General features: G+C 38.1%; 1 protein-coding gene across 1 annotated transcript; it reads right to left on the bottom strand.

The window, feature by feature from the left end:
- Positions 1-866: 866 nt before the first annotated feature.
- azin1b (antizyme inhibitor 1b) lies at positions 867-9,526 on the bottom strand. The gene is made up of 11 exons (XM_042506371.2): positions 9,342-9,526; positions 8,023-8,166; positions 7,084-7,282; positions 6,722-6,895; positions 6,312-6,484; positions 5,862-6,075; positions 5,622-5,696; positions 4,969-5,134; positions 4,568-4,677; positions 2,573-2,790; positions 867-2,469 (listed from the first exon to the last, which is right to left on the bottom strand). The coding sequence occupies exons 3-11, from the start codon at positions 7,183-7,185 to the stop codon at positions 2,394-2,396; spliced, it is 1,308 nt and encodes a 435-aa protein (XP_042362305.1). The 5' UTR covers positions 7,186-7,282; positions 8,023-8,166; positions 9,342-9,526; the 3' UTR covers positions 867-2,393.
- Between the last annotated feature and the right edge of the window lie 6,385 nt (positions 9,527-15,911).

Genomic DNA, 15,911 nt, shown 5'->3' on the forward strand with positions numbered 1-15,911 from the left:
GCAGACGATGCTGCTGTAGTGCTCTGCTATCTTGCAATCAGGGTTCCGGCATCTTAAGGCAAATTAGATATTAGACTTTTTAAATGCCACTTGGAATGAAATTTAAGACCAATTTTACACTAACCAAAACTGAAGGGAGAAAAAAAAGCATGAACCATAACACAAACATCAGTTACTTAGAATTAGGGACAATTTTGCCGTAATATTTACTAAAGTATAAAATGTGATTTTTTTTTGTTCAATTTCCTTAATAGCTTAAAATCTATACTTTCTGGAGTGAAAAACACAGAAAATTATGACATTATTTACCAGCAAGTATCCATTCCTTGAAAAAGGCCAGGTCATTTTTTTATTTGATTGGATGTTGTAAATGTACAATGGAGGTCATTAGTTCCTCTATCTTAAATGCGTGATGTTAAATTCAGTAAAATATTATAAAAAAAAAAAAAATACTACCAATTGAGATTTTATGTCAGAAATATTAATACCAATTAAGGTGTTAATTAATTGATTTAACACCTTTTCAGATTTTAAGGAATTGCAGTAACCCTGCTTGCAATATAAATCTTAACTTATTTACCCATTTAATTCTCTAGGGACAATAAATAATCTCATGGAGACACTCTACAGGTGTGCTATTAAGATAAAGGAGAAAAGAGATGATCTCATTCCTGGCTGCAAGCCCCAAATCTGGATTAGATTATTGCCAGGTCATTTAACTACTGTACTGTCACAATAAACACCAGATCCAGAGCAGATCAGAAACACACGGTGTTGAATTATGTTGGCCATCAGTGAAGATTTTATCCAGAACATGTGTAGGAATCCACACCCGCTGACACCAAAGATCACACATACACAAGATAAATGATTTAAGTCAGAAATGTATTAAATTAATCACTTTCATTACTTTAACAAGCACAATTTACAGTCAAAAAACAGGCTATGGTCCATTAGTGCCTTAGACAAGCAAGTAATTAATACATTAGTCATTTTGTAACACACAAGGGCAGGATTCTTTAAAAACTGCAGTTAAGTCAGGTCACCTTTAATATTATTAGACATGAGACATTTAGCTGTACAAGAGACTGTGCATTATGTCCCTCTGAACTTCAGAGAGGCACGAGGAAAAGTCTGGCTTGTTATCTGTCATTTGCACTGCCTTAAAGAGGTAAGTGCACAGCTAGCATGTCTTTTATGAGAGATAAAGACATGTAAGTCCATATCTGTCACATGTGGATCGTTTATGTTTGAGCACTCTTCAGAAACAGCTACTTTGCTGGTTTTTCAGATCGTGGGAGAACGAGGAGCGATCCATTGGCACAGACACCAATGTGATGATCTGAAAAATTAGGGCTGCGTCGTGCACTGTCACAGTATGTATTTCACCTACAAAAGATTTTGTGCATTTTAAACCAGATTAACCTCTCTCTCTCTATTAGAGGCAAGGAGTGCATACGGGTGTATGCAGCTTCTGTGTATTAAAGCTGCAGCTCAAGAGTAAAGAGAATCTCCCACAGCAATTCCTTCATGCCTTTCGAGTAAAGGGAAACCACTGAGGTCACAAATGGCAATCACAGCACACTTTATCCATGTAGCGTTAAAAAACACATCAATATTTTATCAGGAGAACACTGTTAGATGGGCCACAGCATAATACATGGGCAAAACACACGTAAAGATGGGGCTTTAAATTTGCCCCAGTGATATCTGAATCCAATAAATACAAATGCATTGAGGTGAGCTGCAATAAAGAAATAGGTTACATCATTGTCATAATTTCATTTAAACTACGCAAAGTGAGGAGTCTGACGTACAGAATCCGCACGAGGCATCGATTCTTTTAACCACTTCAAAAAAATCATCTACAGACAAAATGTATTGGTGTTGAACAGACACATGATTTAAACGACTGCCAACAGGTAATCAATAGAGAACATGATTTAAATCAATTGTACATTTTGTAAACTGAATTTGATTTAGGAAACAAACCACCCCAAACACGTCGGGGAGCAGAGGGAGGGAGGGAGGGAGGGGGGGTCTCATCTCCAAAGAGTCGTCCATTTTGTTGCATAATGTCGTTTGAGTTCTTTTAGCTGACAGATTTTTGGCCATGAGAGGGAGGAGCAAAAATGGGAAGATTATCTTCCACATCAAATCCTACACAATTGAGGTATCGAAAAAACCAATTGCTTGAAAGGTAAGAAAAGAAAAGAAAAAAAAATCTAATTCCTGGAAGAAATAATAGGACACTGCATTTTCCAAGGAGGCTGGAATGTTGACCACATTTAGCCCCTTGTCCCAAATACCTCGCTGGCCCCTCTTCTCACACGGTGAAAGGAGAGGCTAAAGAGGATCTGTGCGATTTAATACAGGACAGGGGCAGAGGGGAGTTACGCACTGTACTGCACCATGGAGAAATTCTTCATGTCACTGTCCAGCGCCACACCGGCCTCCTGCATTTCGTACCTGTGGGGAAACAGCGAGCATCAAAATCAGTTCCCTGTTAAACACATGTTTAGTATATCTGTAAAGTTATGATCCTTCACATGCTAACTCGCTCCACACTCACCAGTCACAGGTGGAGACAGTGTAGTAGACGGGCAGCGGCGGGGAGCCGGAGAGGCCGCTGAACTCCTCCAGGCCACACACTCCCATGTTGGGGAAGCAGAGCCAGTCTCCCACACTGAGCTCCGGCAGCAGACACCGCTCCACTACCTGGTCCAGCTGGTCCAGTGACGGGCCCCACAGGCTGCTGGGATACACCGCCTCGTCCGCGCACAGCACATGCTGGAGAGAGGAAACAGAGCCGTCAAAACAGGTAACGATCAGAGATGTCACTTTTTGCTCTTCTCACATCTCAACTTGGCACATGCGCGATAATTCAACTCATAATTATAATTATAAGATTATAATTCAAGTCATTTGAACGGCGCTATCCTCACTGGTTAGCACCTAAAATACTCGTTAATTAAAATTATTAACAACATTTTTATTATTCTGAGCAATTGCATACACCAAATGGAAATGCAGTTGCAATAATCAGGCACATTTACTTAAGATTTATTTTCCTAAAGAATATTGTTTTCGATATATTTTATTGTGTCTACAGTTATATTTAAAGAGTTTTCATCATGTCTTGTAGGATAAAATGACACGTTCATAATGAAAATTATGTCAATTATATAACACATTTCAGCAGAGCACGTTTTGATATTTGAAAAATACGATAAACAATTCAAAATGACACCCATAAATTATAATAAATATTTTTTTTGACCATTTGCCCTCATGTATAAAATTATATTCATTATTATATTATTTTCTTACTTTTAGACTAGCTGGATATGAAGTTTAACTTCAGGAAAATCAGTCATTAGGATCATCTCAAATTTCTCCTGCACATACAAAACTATACTCTGCATGTGAAATGCAAATTAGAAGAAGAGTAATATCTGTATGATTACTGTCTGCAACTGAAAACAATTCACTGTAAAATTAAACGATGCATTATGATTTGCAAACTTTACTTTGTTAGGGTTGGACATACATGTTATCCATCAAAGATTGGCTGAGTACATCCTTTTTTGTTTTGGCGAATTTTGTCACTGTTTTGACAATTAATTTGGCACTTGGAATTTGGCACTGAATTCTGCACCTGGAGAACCCGCGAGAGCTGCTCAACAGGCAGCTAGCACAGCGCTAAAACAAAGTGTGGCTGCCTATAACTGAGACTACTCAGCCACAGCGACTCACTCAGCGAGCTGACCCAGTAGCACAAAGAGGCCAGCGACGACAGAGAGAGACAGCCGCGAAAACCAGCACGTTGCAGCAAATTTTTGACCGAAGTCAGTTATTGTTGGACAATGGACAAACGAACCAAGATGATTTTGGTGAGTTTTATTTTGTTTCTTCGAAGTCTGAATGAAACGTGTTTTACTACAGTTAACAAAAGCCAGTCACAGTTTAGTGAAAGAGAAAACTAGCATTCAGAAGGTGTAGGGTTTTATTTTTAATAAGGGTAATACTGCATGTGTAAGAATATTCCCAGACTACAAATGTTAGCTCTTTAGCATCAGGTATCAGTGTATGAAATGACGTGAAACTGCCTTAAAGCAATAAAACCATTTCTACAGCACAAGTCACCTGTCTATTAGTTAACTACAGCTCTTGTTTTATGTTGTGCAGTTTGTGTGAGTTTTAGTGATTTAGTTTGCGAGTTAAACACAGCATAGAAGAGGAAATGCATTGTTTACTTTGACAGGCATCCCGGTGCTGTCGGGAGTACACTTCTGTAGCAAACAACTGTTCGTGTGTCACCGTGAACCTTTTTGACTAATGTCACTCTTCGAGAAATGTTTAAATATCTGAACTTCGTATGATAACCTCACCATCAATGTAGGGTGTATATATAGGTCAATATAATTCACTATCCAAAGAAATTCTGATCCCACTTCCTTAAATACTCATAATGAATGACCTCTTTTCTCTATTCATCTAGAGCTGCTATCAGATTCTTCATTCACTCCCGAATGGGGTTGACTCTCTTGAGGGGAGGCCTACTAACCTTGTGCACTGACGGGGCAGCGATGGAGTTTCCCAGCAGCTTGCGGCTGAATGGACCATAAACACCCTCATTCATGTAGTACAGGAACTCGGTATCTTCATTGTCCACACCTGTGTAAATACATGAGGTGAGTGTGTCAGAAATATAGAACGTGGCGTGTTATCTTCAAACTGAGGATTTGACCTCTGATGATTTTGTTACGATTATGCAACACACGTGTCAACAAAGAAGGCTTGACATCAAAAATATAAGAAAGCAAACCATCCCGTCTTTTCTAAATCACAATATCATTATCACATATATAGCACATATTCACAGCCATAGTGCAGGGACAAATGTATTAAATACATTCAGATTTGAGTAGACTGCAAAAGACAGCTTTATAGAATTAAGTAACTCACCTTGACCGAGGCTGTCCCAGTGGCGGGTCACCACCTTTTTACTGATCACGTTGACAGCCAGGCTGAAAGCTGAGGCCACATAGAAGCTGCCTGGCTGGGCCAACACTTGCACACCGGACAGTGGGGGGAAGTAAGCATCCAGCAGTGGCCTGACTGCAGACTCAACCTGCAAAATTACACAAATATAAGCAATCACAGGTTGTTTCCAGATTAAAACCAACAGGTGCATGGACTTTAGTTTAGGCTTTAGAAGCTGAAATCTGTTACTTTGTGCACACTGTTATTGAGAGGCAACTGATGCAATGTGTGAGCTATAAATAGATGTAAAAGGCATCCAGAGTTGAACTTAAACTGGCATCTTACATCACTGCTGAGTGTAAACAGATGTCTAGCTAGATGAATGAAAATGCTTTTGAGTAAACTGGTCACTTCTTCAGTAATCTGTCAATGGCTAAAGCAAATTAATGAGCATGGGATGGTGTACATTTTGCAATATGAAAGTAATTTCACACTCACTTGGGATATCATTTTATTAAGTATTTCAACTTTTAAAAAGTGTCCTTCACTTAGTTTTGAGGCTGTCTTGACAAAACCTTTCTTTGTGATCTCTGTTTAAGGCATTCTCCCAAATATCACAGCTGTTAATCACGTACCTGTTTGAGCTGAAACTCTGAGCCAGTAAAACCACCACCAATGTCCAGGATGTTCATGTTAAAGCCCAGATCCAGCTGAACAGAAACAGAAAACAGTTGTTACAGTTCATGAAAAAGAAAGTATGTGCATAAAAAGGCATTAAGGATGCAGAAAAAAATCTTGAGTTGACTCATATCTACCAAATTCCTGCAGATTAATCATTTTTAATGAAGAATTCTTTTTCCCCAGACAGTACTTACCCCCATGTCAAACACACAGCGGGCATCTGACAGGGCATGGGTGTAGGCCTGTTGCAGGTCTTGGCAGGAGCTGGGAATGTGGAAGGTCACTCCCACCACCTGGACTCCAAGCTCCTTGGCTGCTTCCAGCAGGTGCCGGCAGCTCTTCAGAGAGGAGCCAAAGGCCATGCTGGTCTCAGCTGCGTGGGCCTCGGTTGTCAACTGCAGCAGCAACCTAGAAGAGACAGACAAAGGTACATCGGCCACAGATCAAAAATTGAATGCAGCATGCATCTAAGCAAGATATATCTTTTTTTTGACACAACAACTGCTTTAACAATTTCTGTTCATTTCAGCCCAAGACAAAGACAATGTACTCACACTACATTGAACAGTCTTCAGTTTTACAGTAGAGCAAGAGGGATATAAGGAACTCTGGAAAATTATTTGCTGCTTAATTTAATCACTCACTTTGCACCGGGGTGCAGGCGGGAAATCTTGGACAACTCTGCCTCATTTTCGCACACAAGATGCTGGATGTTGTTCTTGGCAGCATGCTTGATGTGCGCCAGCTGTTTGCAAACGCCTGACAGAACGATGTTTTCTGGTGGCACGCCGTGTTCCAGCACCAGGCTCACTTCAGTCTGCGGGAAACAGAACACACACGTCAGAGAAGTTAACACAACAAAATCTAAAAGCCCCATCAAAACAATCAAAGGGGCACTAAGTGTGTTGCATAAGTTAAAAGGATAACAGTCATCAGCTGACTGGCAATCAATTGAGTGCTTATAATGTAATTTCACAAAAATGTGAAATTCTTTCATAAGAGGATGAGGCACAGTTGATTGACTGAATTTAATTCAGTGAAGGTGGAAGCTCACCTTGTTGGCACAAACAAAGCCAAGGCCCAATGAGGCCAACACCTCGATGACTGCAGGGCTGCTGTTGCACTTGACTGGGTAGTAGGCCTGAAGCTGTGGCACGACGCTCTGCCAGCATACATGCTGCCGCATCAGGGCACCGAGGTCACCCACCACAAACGCACTCTTCTCCACCTGGTAACAAAGGAAGAGATGAAGGCTGCCATGAGTACAAAAAGCAACTAGTAGAATCAACTTTGTCACTTTGACAGGGAAAAGCATGTTAAGTGCTAATGACAGTGTCATAAAAGCTATTTCAAGCATTTGGAGAATTTCTTCCACTGCAACCTGAAGCCATTTAAAGGCCTACAAGCTGGACTCACCAGAGCCTGCTCACAGATGTGTCCATCAATGACATCTTCAAGGGTCACTCCTCCCTCCAGGAGTTCAATGATGTAGCTGGGTTTGTCAGCGAGTCCTTTCATCTCAACCGTATTCCGCTAAGCCGACAATCATAAAGAACAGATAAGCAAGTCAAGGGGTCACGACTGAGCCAATGGGGTCCTGCCGGTATGCAACAAACTGGAAAAGGAGAGGAAGAGAAAACAAACATGACTAAATACATCACCACAACTTTTTTTTCCCCACAGCACTTTAACCAGGAAAACAAAATACACTGGCATGCATAGGGCTGATGAACTTCTACCTAGATGCAGTTCCACCGTTTAAAATTGATAACTAGTGTTGTTAAAAATATCTCCTGATCGGCACAAACTGATTCTGAAAATTTGAAATGTTTTTAAATGTATTTTCTGCAGGATCCATACGCCAAAACCAGCTGTAACCCGCTCTCTCTTATTGTTAATGTTTACTTCAGTCTAACTGCTGTTCTATGCTACTAATCAGGAACGTAAAGTCTGTGTTGTTATATTATAGCCCATTATATTTATCTTTTATCAAAAACTTTGTAATCGTAAACGCTCATTGTCAAATTCTCCCTGTAGTATCTAATACTGATATTTTTCAAGGTATTGCATCTAAATTAAAAAATCCAGTATGGTGACGACAATAATAGCTACTGCTATACGACTGTAGTCCCTTTGGATACGCCTCACTGAACTCTTACCTTAATCTATTGACTTCCTAAAAAAAGTCCCCACCGTAAACCCAATACAAACATGTTTACTCATAGCATGGTTTGTATTCCAAATTCCACCCGGGACATAATGCTCCTGGACTTTGCTTTAGGTGTGTGTGTGTGTGTGTGAGGGTGGAAGAGAGCATGCGTCTTTGATGTGTGAAAAAGGCACTGAGTCACTCACATGGACAAGTCAGGAGATGGACCTGTCCCGCTATCAGCTAGGATCCCAAGGTGGCTCAGCGTTGAAGTCAAAGTGCTCCCGGTAAAGAGCCGCCCCTAGGCCCTCTGGGTAGCGCTCATACACCTGTGCAGAGACAGGGGAGCCCTGAGGGACAAACACAAACAATGTTAGATATATATAGAGAGAAGATCTGTATTTGTCACCAGCTAAATAATATAGGATGAAGTGATTTTAATTATGGTGTTATTATAAATTTTACAGCCATAATGCATCTATTCACATGTCACTATGGTCAAAATGTCACTGGCAAAATCGATGTGTCAAATCAGCACAACACATATTTTCTAATCAATCACATTAAATTGTTTGCAACGTTTTACAGTCATAAATGCAAGTTTGCTATAACAAAACCTCACTTTCGTCTTTTAAATAAAGAAATGGAGCTGTATATTAAGACAATCTCGTTTAAAAACCAGAAATCTATCAAAACCGTGACACTGTTCCTAATATAATGTGTTGTTTTTCTCTGTTTGTTTAAATGGACCCCTGGCATGTTTTGTGTTAATTTTATTTTAATTCATGTGTTGCTTTTGTGTATATTTACCCGTTTATCTGTTTTAAATGAAAGCTAAACTTTTTATTTCTTTTATTGTATAGATTGATCTAACAGAATAAAAACAACAACACGTTAACAAACTCTCGCGCGCGTTTACGTGGCTTGCTCATGTCAGAGCAGTGTTATTCCTGACTAATTAAAAACTCACTGTCGGTCCACGGTATGAGATAACTGTCTGAATAAAACACGCGAGTGTGTTGCGATTGTGCAGGTAGTGTCACAACTTGACAAATTAGATATTTTTATCGCAAAGCGTCGTCAAAACAAAACATAAAAGCTCAAGTTACGCCACACATTTGTTAATAACATTTACATTTAGCATGAGGAAAACTGAACACAAGAAAAGCCATCGCGAGGAAACGCGCACCCGAGATATTCTTGGCACCAGAGAGCTGCTCATGTTGAGCTGGCTGCCGACGGACCGCACGTCGAAAGAAGAAGCTTACGTTAGCACCGCATTTTGATAATAACCGTCAAAACAAACCCCAACACTGACACAATACGGTAATAAACAACAGACTGATGCGTAAATGTTGATTAATAGTCTACTTGTACATTCAAACTGCATAAAGACATGACAAAAACATAAAATTCAATGAATCGGGTCTGTCATGTGTAGCTAGAAGGCAGAACGACCAGCCCGCCATGTTACGTCCGCCTGCCCGATCCGAGGAACTCAGACCAAGTATTTCGCTGTACTTACGTGAGATAACGGCCAAAATGTTTTGGAAAATCGTCTTCTCTTTTTCGGCGGAATTTTTAAAGAGTAGTGGGCACAACGATATAAGAAAGAAAGAAGGCGGTTTTTGCCATATGGTTAGATGAGGGACGAGCGGCGGCTGCGTAGCGTCTTCTCTCTGGTTTGATGGGCGGAGGACGACTGAAGCCGAGCGGAGGAAGTGGAAAAGGTAATCAACGGCCGTGGGCGGGACTTAACGTTCAGTTTTACCAATGAGCTTTCTCCATTTTTGTGCACATACCAAATATGTATTTCCGAACATCTTACAGGCCGCCGTAGATTTGTGATGTTTACTCAAGTTACATAACCATAAACTTTCCATAGATGGCAACTCGCCTCAATCAGTCCAAGAAATCTACCTCGATTTTCTCACACGACAATTCTGATACACTTGTTGTACAATTCCACCTGCAGCTGTAGGCGAAGCCCATACAACAGCCTACTTGCTTTTTGATAAACAAATATTTGTGTTAATGTTATTTACTCAGTGAGTCAGTGCAAAGTCTTAACAAAATGTAAAAAAGTAGCAACACTGCTCTGTGAAAAAAACATTATCCTACTTAACTCTTGCGTTGTCTTAACTTTCTGCACACACCACTTGTCCTAAGGGTTAAAAATGACCTACCTTTAATAAACCCCTAAAATAAAGCAGCTTGATTGATTTTTAAACCCCAAATCTGTTTTGCATGAAGAAACAGCATGTCATTTATCACAAACGTTGTGAATAACTAGGTTTTCCCTCTTCACAGTGCAGAAAAACTGCATTTAGTCAGTGAAATCCGTTTGTTTTTATTACAACACACTTGTCATGATAATTTTCTCACTAAAGTAGAGGTTTATTATTATTCATGATATTGTTATTATTATTATTATTTCTAAAGGTACTGCATGGATGTAAAAATATTTTTTAACAAGATATATTACATGTGTTGCCTTATAGGGAAAAGATAACAGTCTTTGAGGACAGTATGCAAGTTTGTGTGCATGGACTTGTGTTTTCTGTGTGTGTGTGTGTGTGTGTGTGGGACGGGGGAGTATGAAAATTATTTTATAATTGCCAGATGAAAAATGACCCCTAAGACAAGGTTTGTTTTTACGCTGTTGGTGTATAGCTTTTCATGGAACAAAGGAAATGTGTCACTTTTTCTTATGTTGTGGTTATTCTAGGAAAAGCCATCGAATTTCAAGTTGAAAAAACATAATTTAGGGGGTTTTCTATGCTGTTGGAACATGGTGGCAGGTCATCTTCATCCCTAAAACTGTGTAAGGGTTAAAGGTTTTTCTGGTCAACAAAATATTTCTATTAGTGTAATTTACTCAGCGACTTAGTGCAAAGTCATAAAAAATAATAAGCAGAGGCAACAGTAGCAACACTGCTGTTTGAAAAAACTTTGATGTAAGTAAAAGTACTGCATTCAAGATTTCACTTAAGTAAAACTAAAAAAGCAATAACACAAAACTGTACTTTTTGTACCATTTTACATTTTATATAGCCCACTGTTGGGTAGTTTAAGCTATAGCATCATAATGTGTTTTCTGGTACCATGTATAAAATATATTGTTAACATGACTCAGCTTTAGGTTAAATATATCTTTGAACCTAATAACCTTCATAGATGCTTTGAGGATATTTGAAGTTTTCTGCACATGGTTCATATAGCCATAAGCAGTACTTTAAGACAAAAAGTAAACAAAATGTCACCATGGGCATTATTTACTCAATTTGACACTGTGCTAAGTTGTGAAACACTGTTGGAAGAAGAAGTAGGCCTACGTGTACATTTTGCCTAAGTTAAAGTAATACTGCTCTTTTTAGAAATGCTCTGGTACAAGTAAAAGTCCTGCATTCAAGATTTTAGCCTAGTAAAAGTACAAAAGCATTAACTGCAGGATATACTTGCAGTGTTAAAATAAAAGCACTTGTTGGACAGAATGGGCCCTTTCACAAAGTTTTATTATACTATATATCTACACACCTATATCTCCCCAGATTGGCCAAAACGACCTGGCCTAAAATCCACCTTAATTCAGCACACCAGAGGAAATGAACGAGGCTATATCCAGTTGCTCGATTCGACTGACACAGGCTGAGTGACGCCCCAGAATTGGGCTAAATAAACTGGCCCCATTCCAGCTATCAACACTGCCATCCCTAAGCCATTATCCAAAAGAACAGTTTTCCCATATTCTCTATCTAACACAGTTTTACAGTACATTTAGTCCATAGACCATTTTTTTTTACTTTTGATACTACTAAACTGAAATTTCACCCTCACTGAAAAAGCCAGTGACTTTTAGAAGTTTTAATTTATAAGTGCAAGTGAAGAATTTTTTTAACTATCATTTTTGTTTCTGCAACCCTCAAAAAGCCAGAAAAAAAAGCTGTGTGCCAACCAAACGCTGTAGAAACCAACCCCAATTTCCCCTTTCTTGGTGTCCACATCACAGAGGGCCTGACCTGGCTGCTGCACACTGACTCAGTGGGGAGAAAGGACAAGAAGAGATTGTTTTACCTTAGACACCAAAGCCTGGTACAGAAACAACACCGCACAGATCCGCAAGACCCTGCAAAGCGTGGTTTGTTCAGCTGAATACACTAAAGGCAGTGCTCTTCGCTGTCTAAAGGACATTTACTGAGGTGGGGAGGAAGGTACCACAGACACATGACTTGCACTGAGAGGCCCAGAAGGAGTTCCTATCCTCAGGCAATGAGTACCAACATAAAAAGCTAAAGTATTGAGAAACTATATTTATTATTATTATGTTTATTTTTCCATATATTTGTGCTGATTATTCCATGTTGTTTAAGCCAATTTTCTGTCACTATATGATAGACATAAAGTTTTTTGAATCTTTGAATCTCAGTTTTTAAAAGAAATCACACCAATTTGCTCAGATTTAAGGGTTAATTTTTCTACTGGTGTAGGTGGTTCTCATTTAAACTTTAGACACGTTTGAGGATTAATAGATGCTTTGAGGATATTTGTACATGGTCCACATACAGCTGTAAACATGTACTTTCAGCTTAAAGGTAAACAAAATGTTGCTGTTGACATTATTTACTCACAAGTGGCACTTAGCAAATTTGTGTAGAAGAAGTAGGCCTGTTTGTGCATTATGCTTAAGTAAATGCAATATTGTTCTGTGGAAATACTCAGGTAAAAGTAAAAGTCCTGCATTCAAGGTTTCAAAAAGTAAAAGTACAAAAGCATTAACAGCAGTATGTGCTTTAAGTATTAAACTAAAAGTACTTTAGCAGAATCCCGGCTAGCAATTTTTGGTTCTTAAAACTTGTTTTATAATGTTTTCAAGGGTAAATTTTAGTTCCCAGAATGTCATTCTTAAAAGGTAGCTAAAAGGTAGCTTAAAATTTCTTGTGGGAATTTTTAATAAAAGAGCATTTTATGATGTGTTGACTCAACAACATCACCAAAATATCCTCTGAATATTTCAGTTAAAACGTTTCGTCTTAGTTAACATTTCACCTCAGTGAAACATTATTTGAAATTATAACCATCCTTAAATTTTCTTTAAACATTTGATTAAAACCTTTTTTTAATAACATTATTAGAAGTTGAAGAAAACGTTAGCTAATGTTGTGGGAATGTTTCCTGCTTGCTTGGAGGGGCCCTTTCAGAGAGTTATATAAGCAAAAGATATGAGTACTTCCACCACTGTATAATATATGTACACAAGTGTACAATTTACCAGTGTGTACAAATCATGAAACCATTATTTTTAAAATATTATTACTGATGCTTTAGTGAGGAGCATTTTAATATTACAGCTGGTAGAGGTGGAGCTCATTTTAAATGGCTAGTTCATATTTTTGAAGTGGGGTTATAGGGTGCTTAGACAGTGTATATCTGGAATATTCCTTTAAGTATTATATAAACTGTTGGATGGTTGAATCTATACTGTAGGATATTTTTTTAATCTCATGTCCTACATATGACATCTAATATTACCATGACTAAGCATTTCCTGCACCTGTCTTTGGTCGCATTTGGACATGCGCAAATGCTTTGAGGAAACTTGTAATGTCCTAATTTAATCTCTTTAATCAAGTCTGTCTGAGAATGTAAAATTATGGCCTTGAAAAAAACAAAACACAGAAAACACGCCTCTGTCATAGTGGATATTTTGACATTCACTGTGTTCCTGCTCATGTCTGATGGAATCTGGGGGATTATTAAGATCCAAGAGCTTATTGAATATTTGGTTGATTAGAGCTTAAGCCTCTGTCACACTTGCCTCTAGCCTAATTTCAACTGTGAAATTCGACTGTTTTACGCAATTCAAATTAATAGGAAGAAATTAATTTGGAGAGATGTGTCTGATTATGCACGGTGGTCAGGAGTTCACAGTACAACACTGAATGACTGGCACAAAAACTTAGCCTGCAGCCACCTCAGTCTTATGACTTCTGACTGGAGCACATTTACTGTGTCTAGAGCTGTCTGGCTGTCCTATAGCTGTTATCTTTGTTTTATGACAGTTACTCCGAGGGACACTGTGTCCACAAAACAGCATGGCCTAGAAAACTTTGGAGTAAACAACAAAGAACGTCCCAAAAGCACTTTGATATTTTAGAGGCTCTCAGCTGGCTGGCTGTCTTTACTGTGTGTAGAGACCTAGCAACATGGTTAAACTCATGGATTCATGCAATACAGTCATGCTAAAGGCCATGATATTACAGGAACAGCTGATCAAATTGGGCCATACAGGTCACATTTTGGGATAAGATAAAATGTATTAGTTAGAACTGGCTTCTAAATCTAATTGGGACTAGAGTTACAGTCAGGTCAAGGCTTATCTGTAACAGAAAAAGTGCTTAACAGGGCCATAAACACAGACTGGTGACAATAAAAACAAGGTGTGCATAAAAGCAAGCATGTAATATTCTGTCAGTAAAGTGATGTTCATCATAATAATGTTTCTTTTCTCTCTGAAATGTTTGAATTCTTTGCAATTTTAGGTAACAGAGTTTTAGATTATGACAGCACAGTTATAGTAGTCAGTGCAGGTAAAGACACCATGTTTATATACTAAAAAGATATAGCTTACTGTTGATTTAATATCTCCAACAAAGCAACAAAGTATACAGTTAAGAAAAAAAGGGAAAAAAGTGCTTCAGGGTTCACAAGGACAGGACTAAATTAGATTTTGTGCTTCTGTTCCACTAGGTTCAGTTAAATGCCATGACTGTCATCCGGAAGGAAACTCAGTCTGTTGCCAGAAGTAAAAGATATCAACAAACAACTGCTGAAATACTACTGAACACTCCAAGCATACAAACAAATCCAAAATAAATGTTAATAAATAAATGTTTCCAAATAATGAAAAGATCAGTGAGACAATTTATCCAAGGGATGTTGAGAGTGTCTTGACAGATATACTCAACGCTCATCGCATATATGCAGGCTATTAGTAGCTGCATATATGACAGCTGATAAGCAATAAGAAAGTATCGGCAAATAATAATAATAATAACTTTTTATATATAGCACCTTTAAAAAGAGATGTTGACAAAATGCTTTAACAGACGAAGCAAATGCAGGAACTCAGTGATTAATAAAATAAACATTGACAAGCATGCCAAACAGAGAAAAGTCAATCTAAAAAGACAAAATACGAACACAAAAGGTCAACAAGAATAAAGCAAATAAAAGGAATAAAAGTGATAATACAGGCTGAGCTCAAAAGACTGTTAAAGTACCAAATGAATAAAGTTTTCAGAAAATATAAGATTACAAACAATAAAAGATGATAAAAATAATAGTTATACTTTTTTAAGGCACACAGCTGGTTTGTCACGGTACAAAATAGCATCAATTGCATTAGCTCAGGCTGTTAACATTCACGTTTAGGTCTTCTAACAAAATAGACAGGGATTGTAGGATGAACCTGTCGGTTTACTGCCACCCAAAGGCAGTGACTGTTAAGTAATGCAGTAGTTAGGCTACATTTTACCAGAGGAGGGCGACAATGAGGTGAACAGACTGAGCTGTCAAAACAAACACACATGCTGCTTTTAAGGACTATTGGAAATACTGTAATTACTGTTTCATCAAAAAGCTGAATAGGCCCAAGTAAAGAAATAATGATAAAAATATACTACTACCACTACTACTACTACTACTACTACTACTACTACTACTACTATCAATGTAAAAATTAACAACAACAACAACAACAACAATAATAATAATAATAATAATAATAATAACACGCAAATACCTATATCTTATTTTTCCATAGTAAATCAAGAGCTACAGCCCAAACCAGCATTGCATTCGTACTGTTACCTCTAGTAATCAGCGTATACAGTATATAAAGATAAATCAAATTTATATACAGTGGCAATCAGAATCAGAATAAGATTTTATTATGAACGATTTTTTTTTGCTTACGAGGAATTTGCTTTGGCTTTTGGTGCATACAATAAACATAAATATAATAAATGTATGAAGAGGAACACAAAAGTACTGCAACATTCAAGAACATAATTATAGAATAGAAAATTTATTTTTA

This window comes from Plectropomus leopardus, chromosome 17, assembly GCF_026936395.1.
Source record: "Plectropomus leopardus strain MGB_pleo_1.0 chromosome 17, ASM2693639v1, whole genome shotgun sequence".
Taxonomy (NCBI): Eukaryota; Metazoa; Chordata; class Actinopteri; order Perciformes; family Serranidae; genus Plectropomus; species Plectropomus leopardus.

What these genes read in the sequence shown, in the direction of transcription:
- azin1b (XM_042506371.2), bottom strand. Translation starts at nt 7,185, where the DNA reads ATGAAAGGACTCGCTGACAAACCCAGCTACATCATTGAACTCCTGGAG. An exon ending in ACATCTGTGAGCAGGCTCTG is followed by an intron (nt 6,896 to 7,083) that starts GTGAGTCCAGCT and finishes CTTTGTTACCAG; the next exon opens with GTGGAGAAGAGTGCGTTTGT. An exon ending in GCTTTGTTTGTGCCAACAAG is followed by an intron (nt 6,485 to 6,721) that starts GTGAGCTTCCAC and finishes TGTTTCCCGCAG; the next exon opens with ACTGAAGTGAGCCTGGTGCT.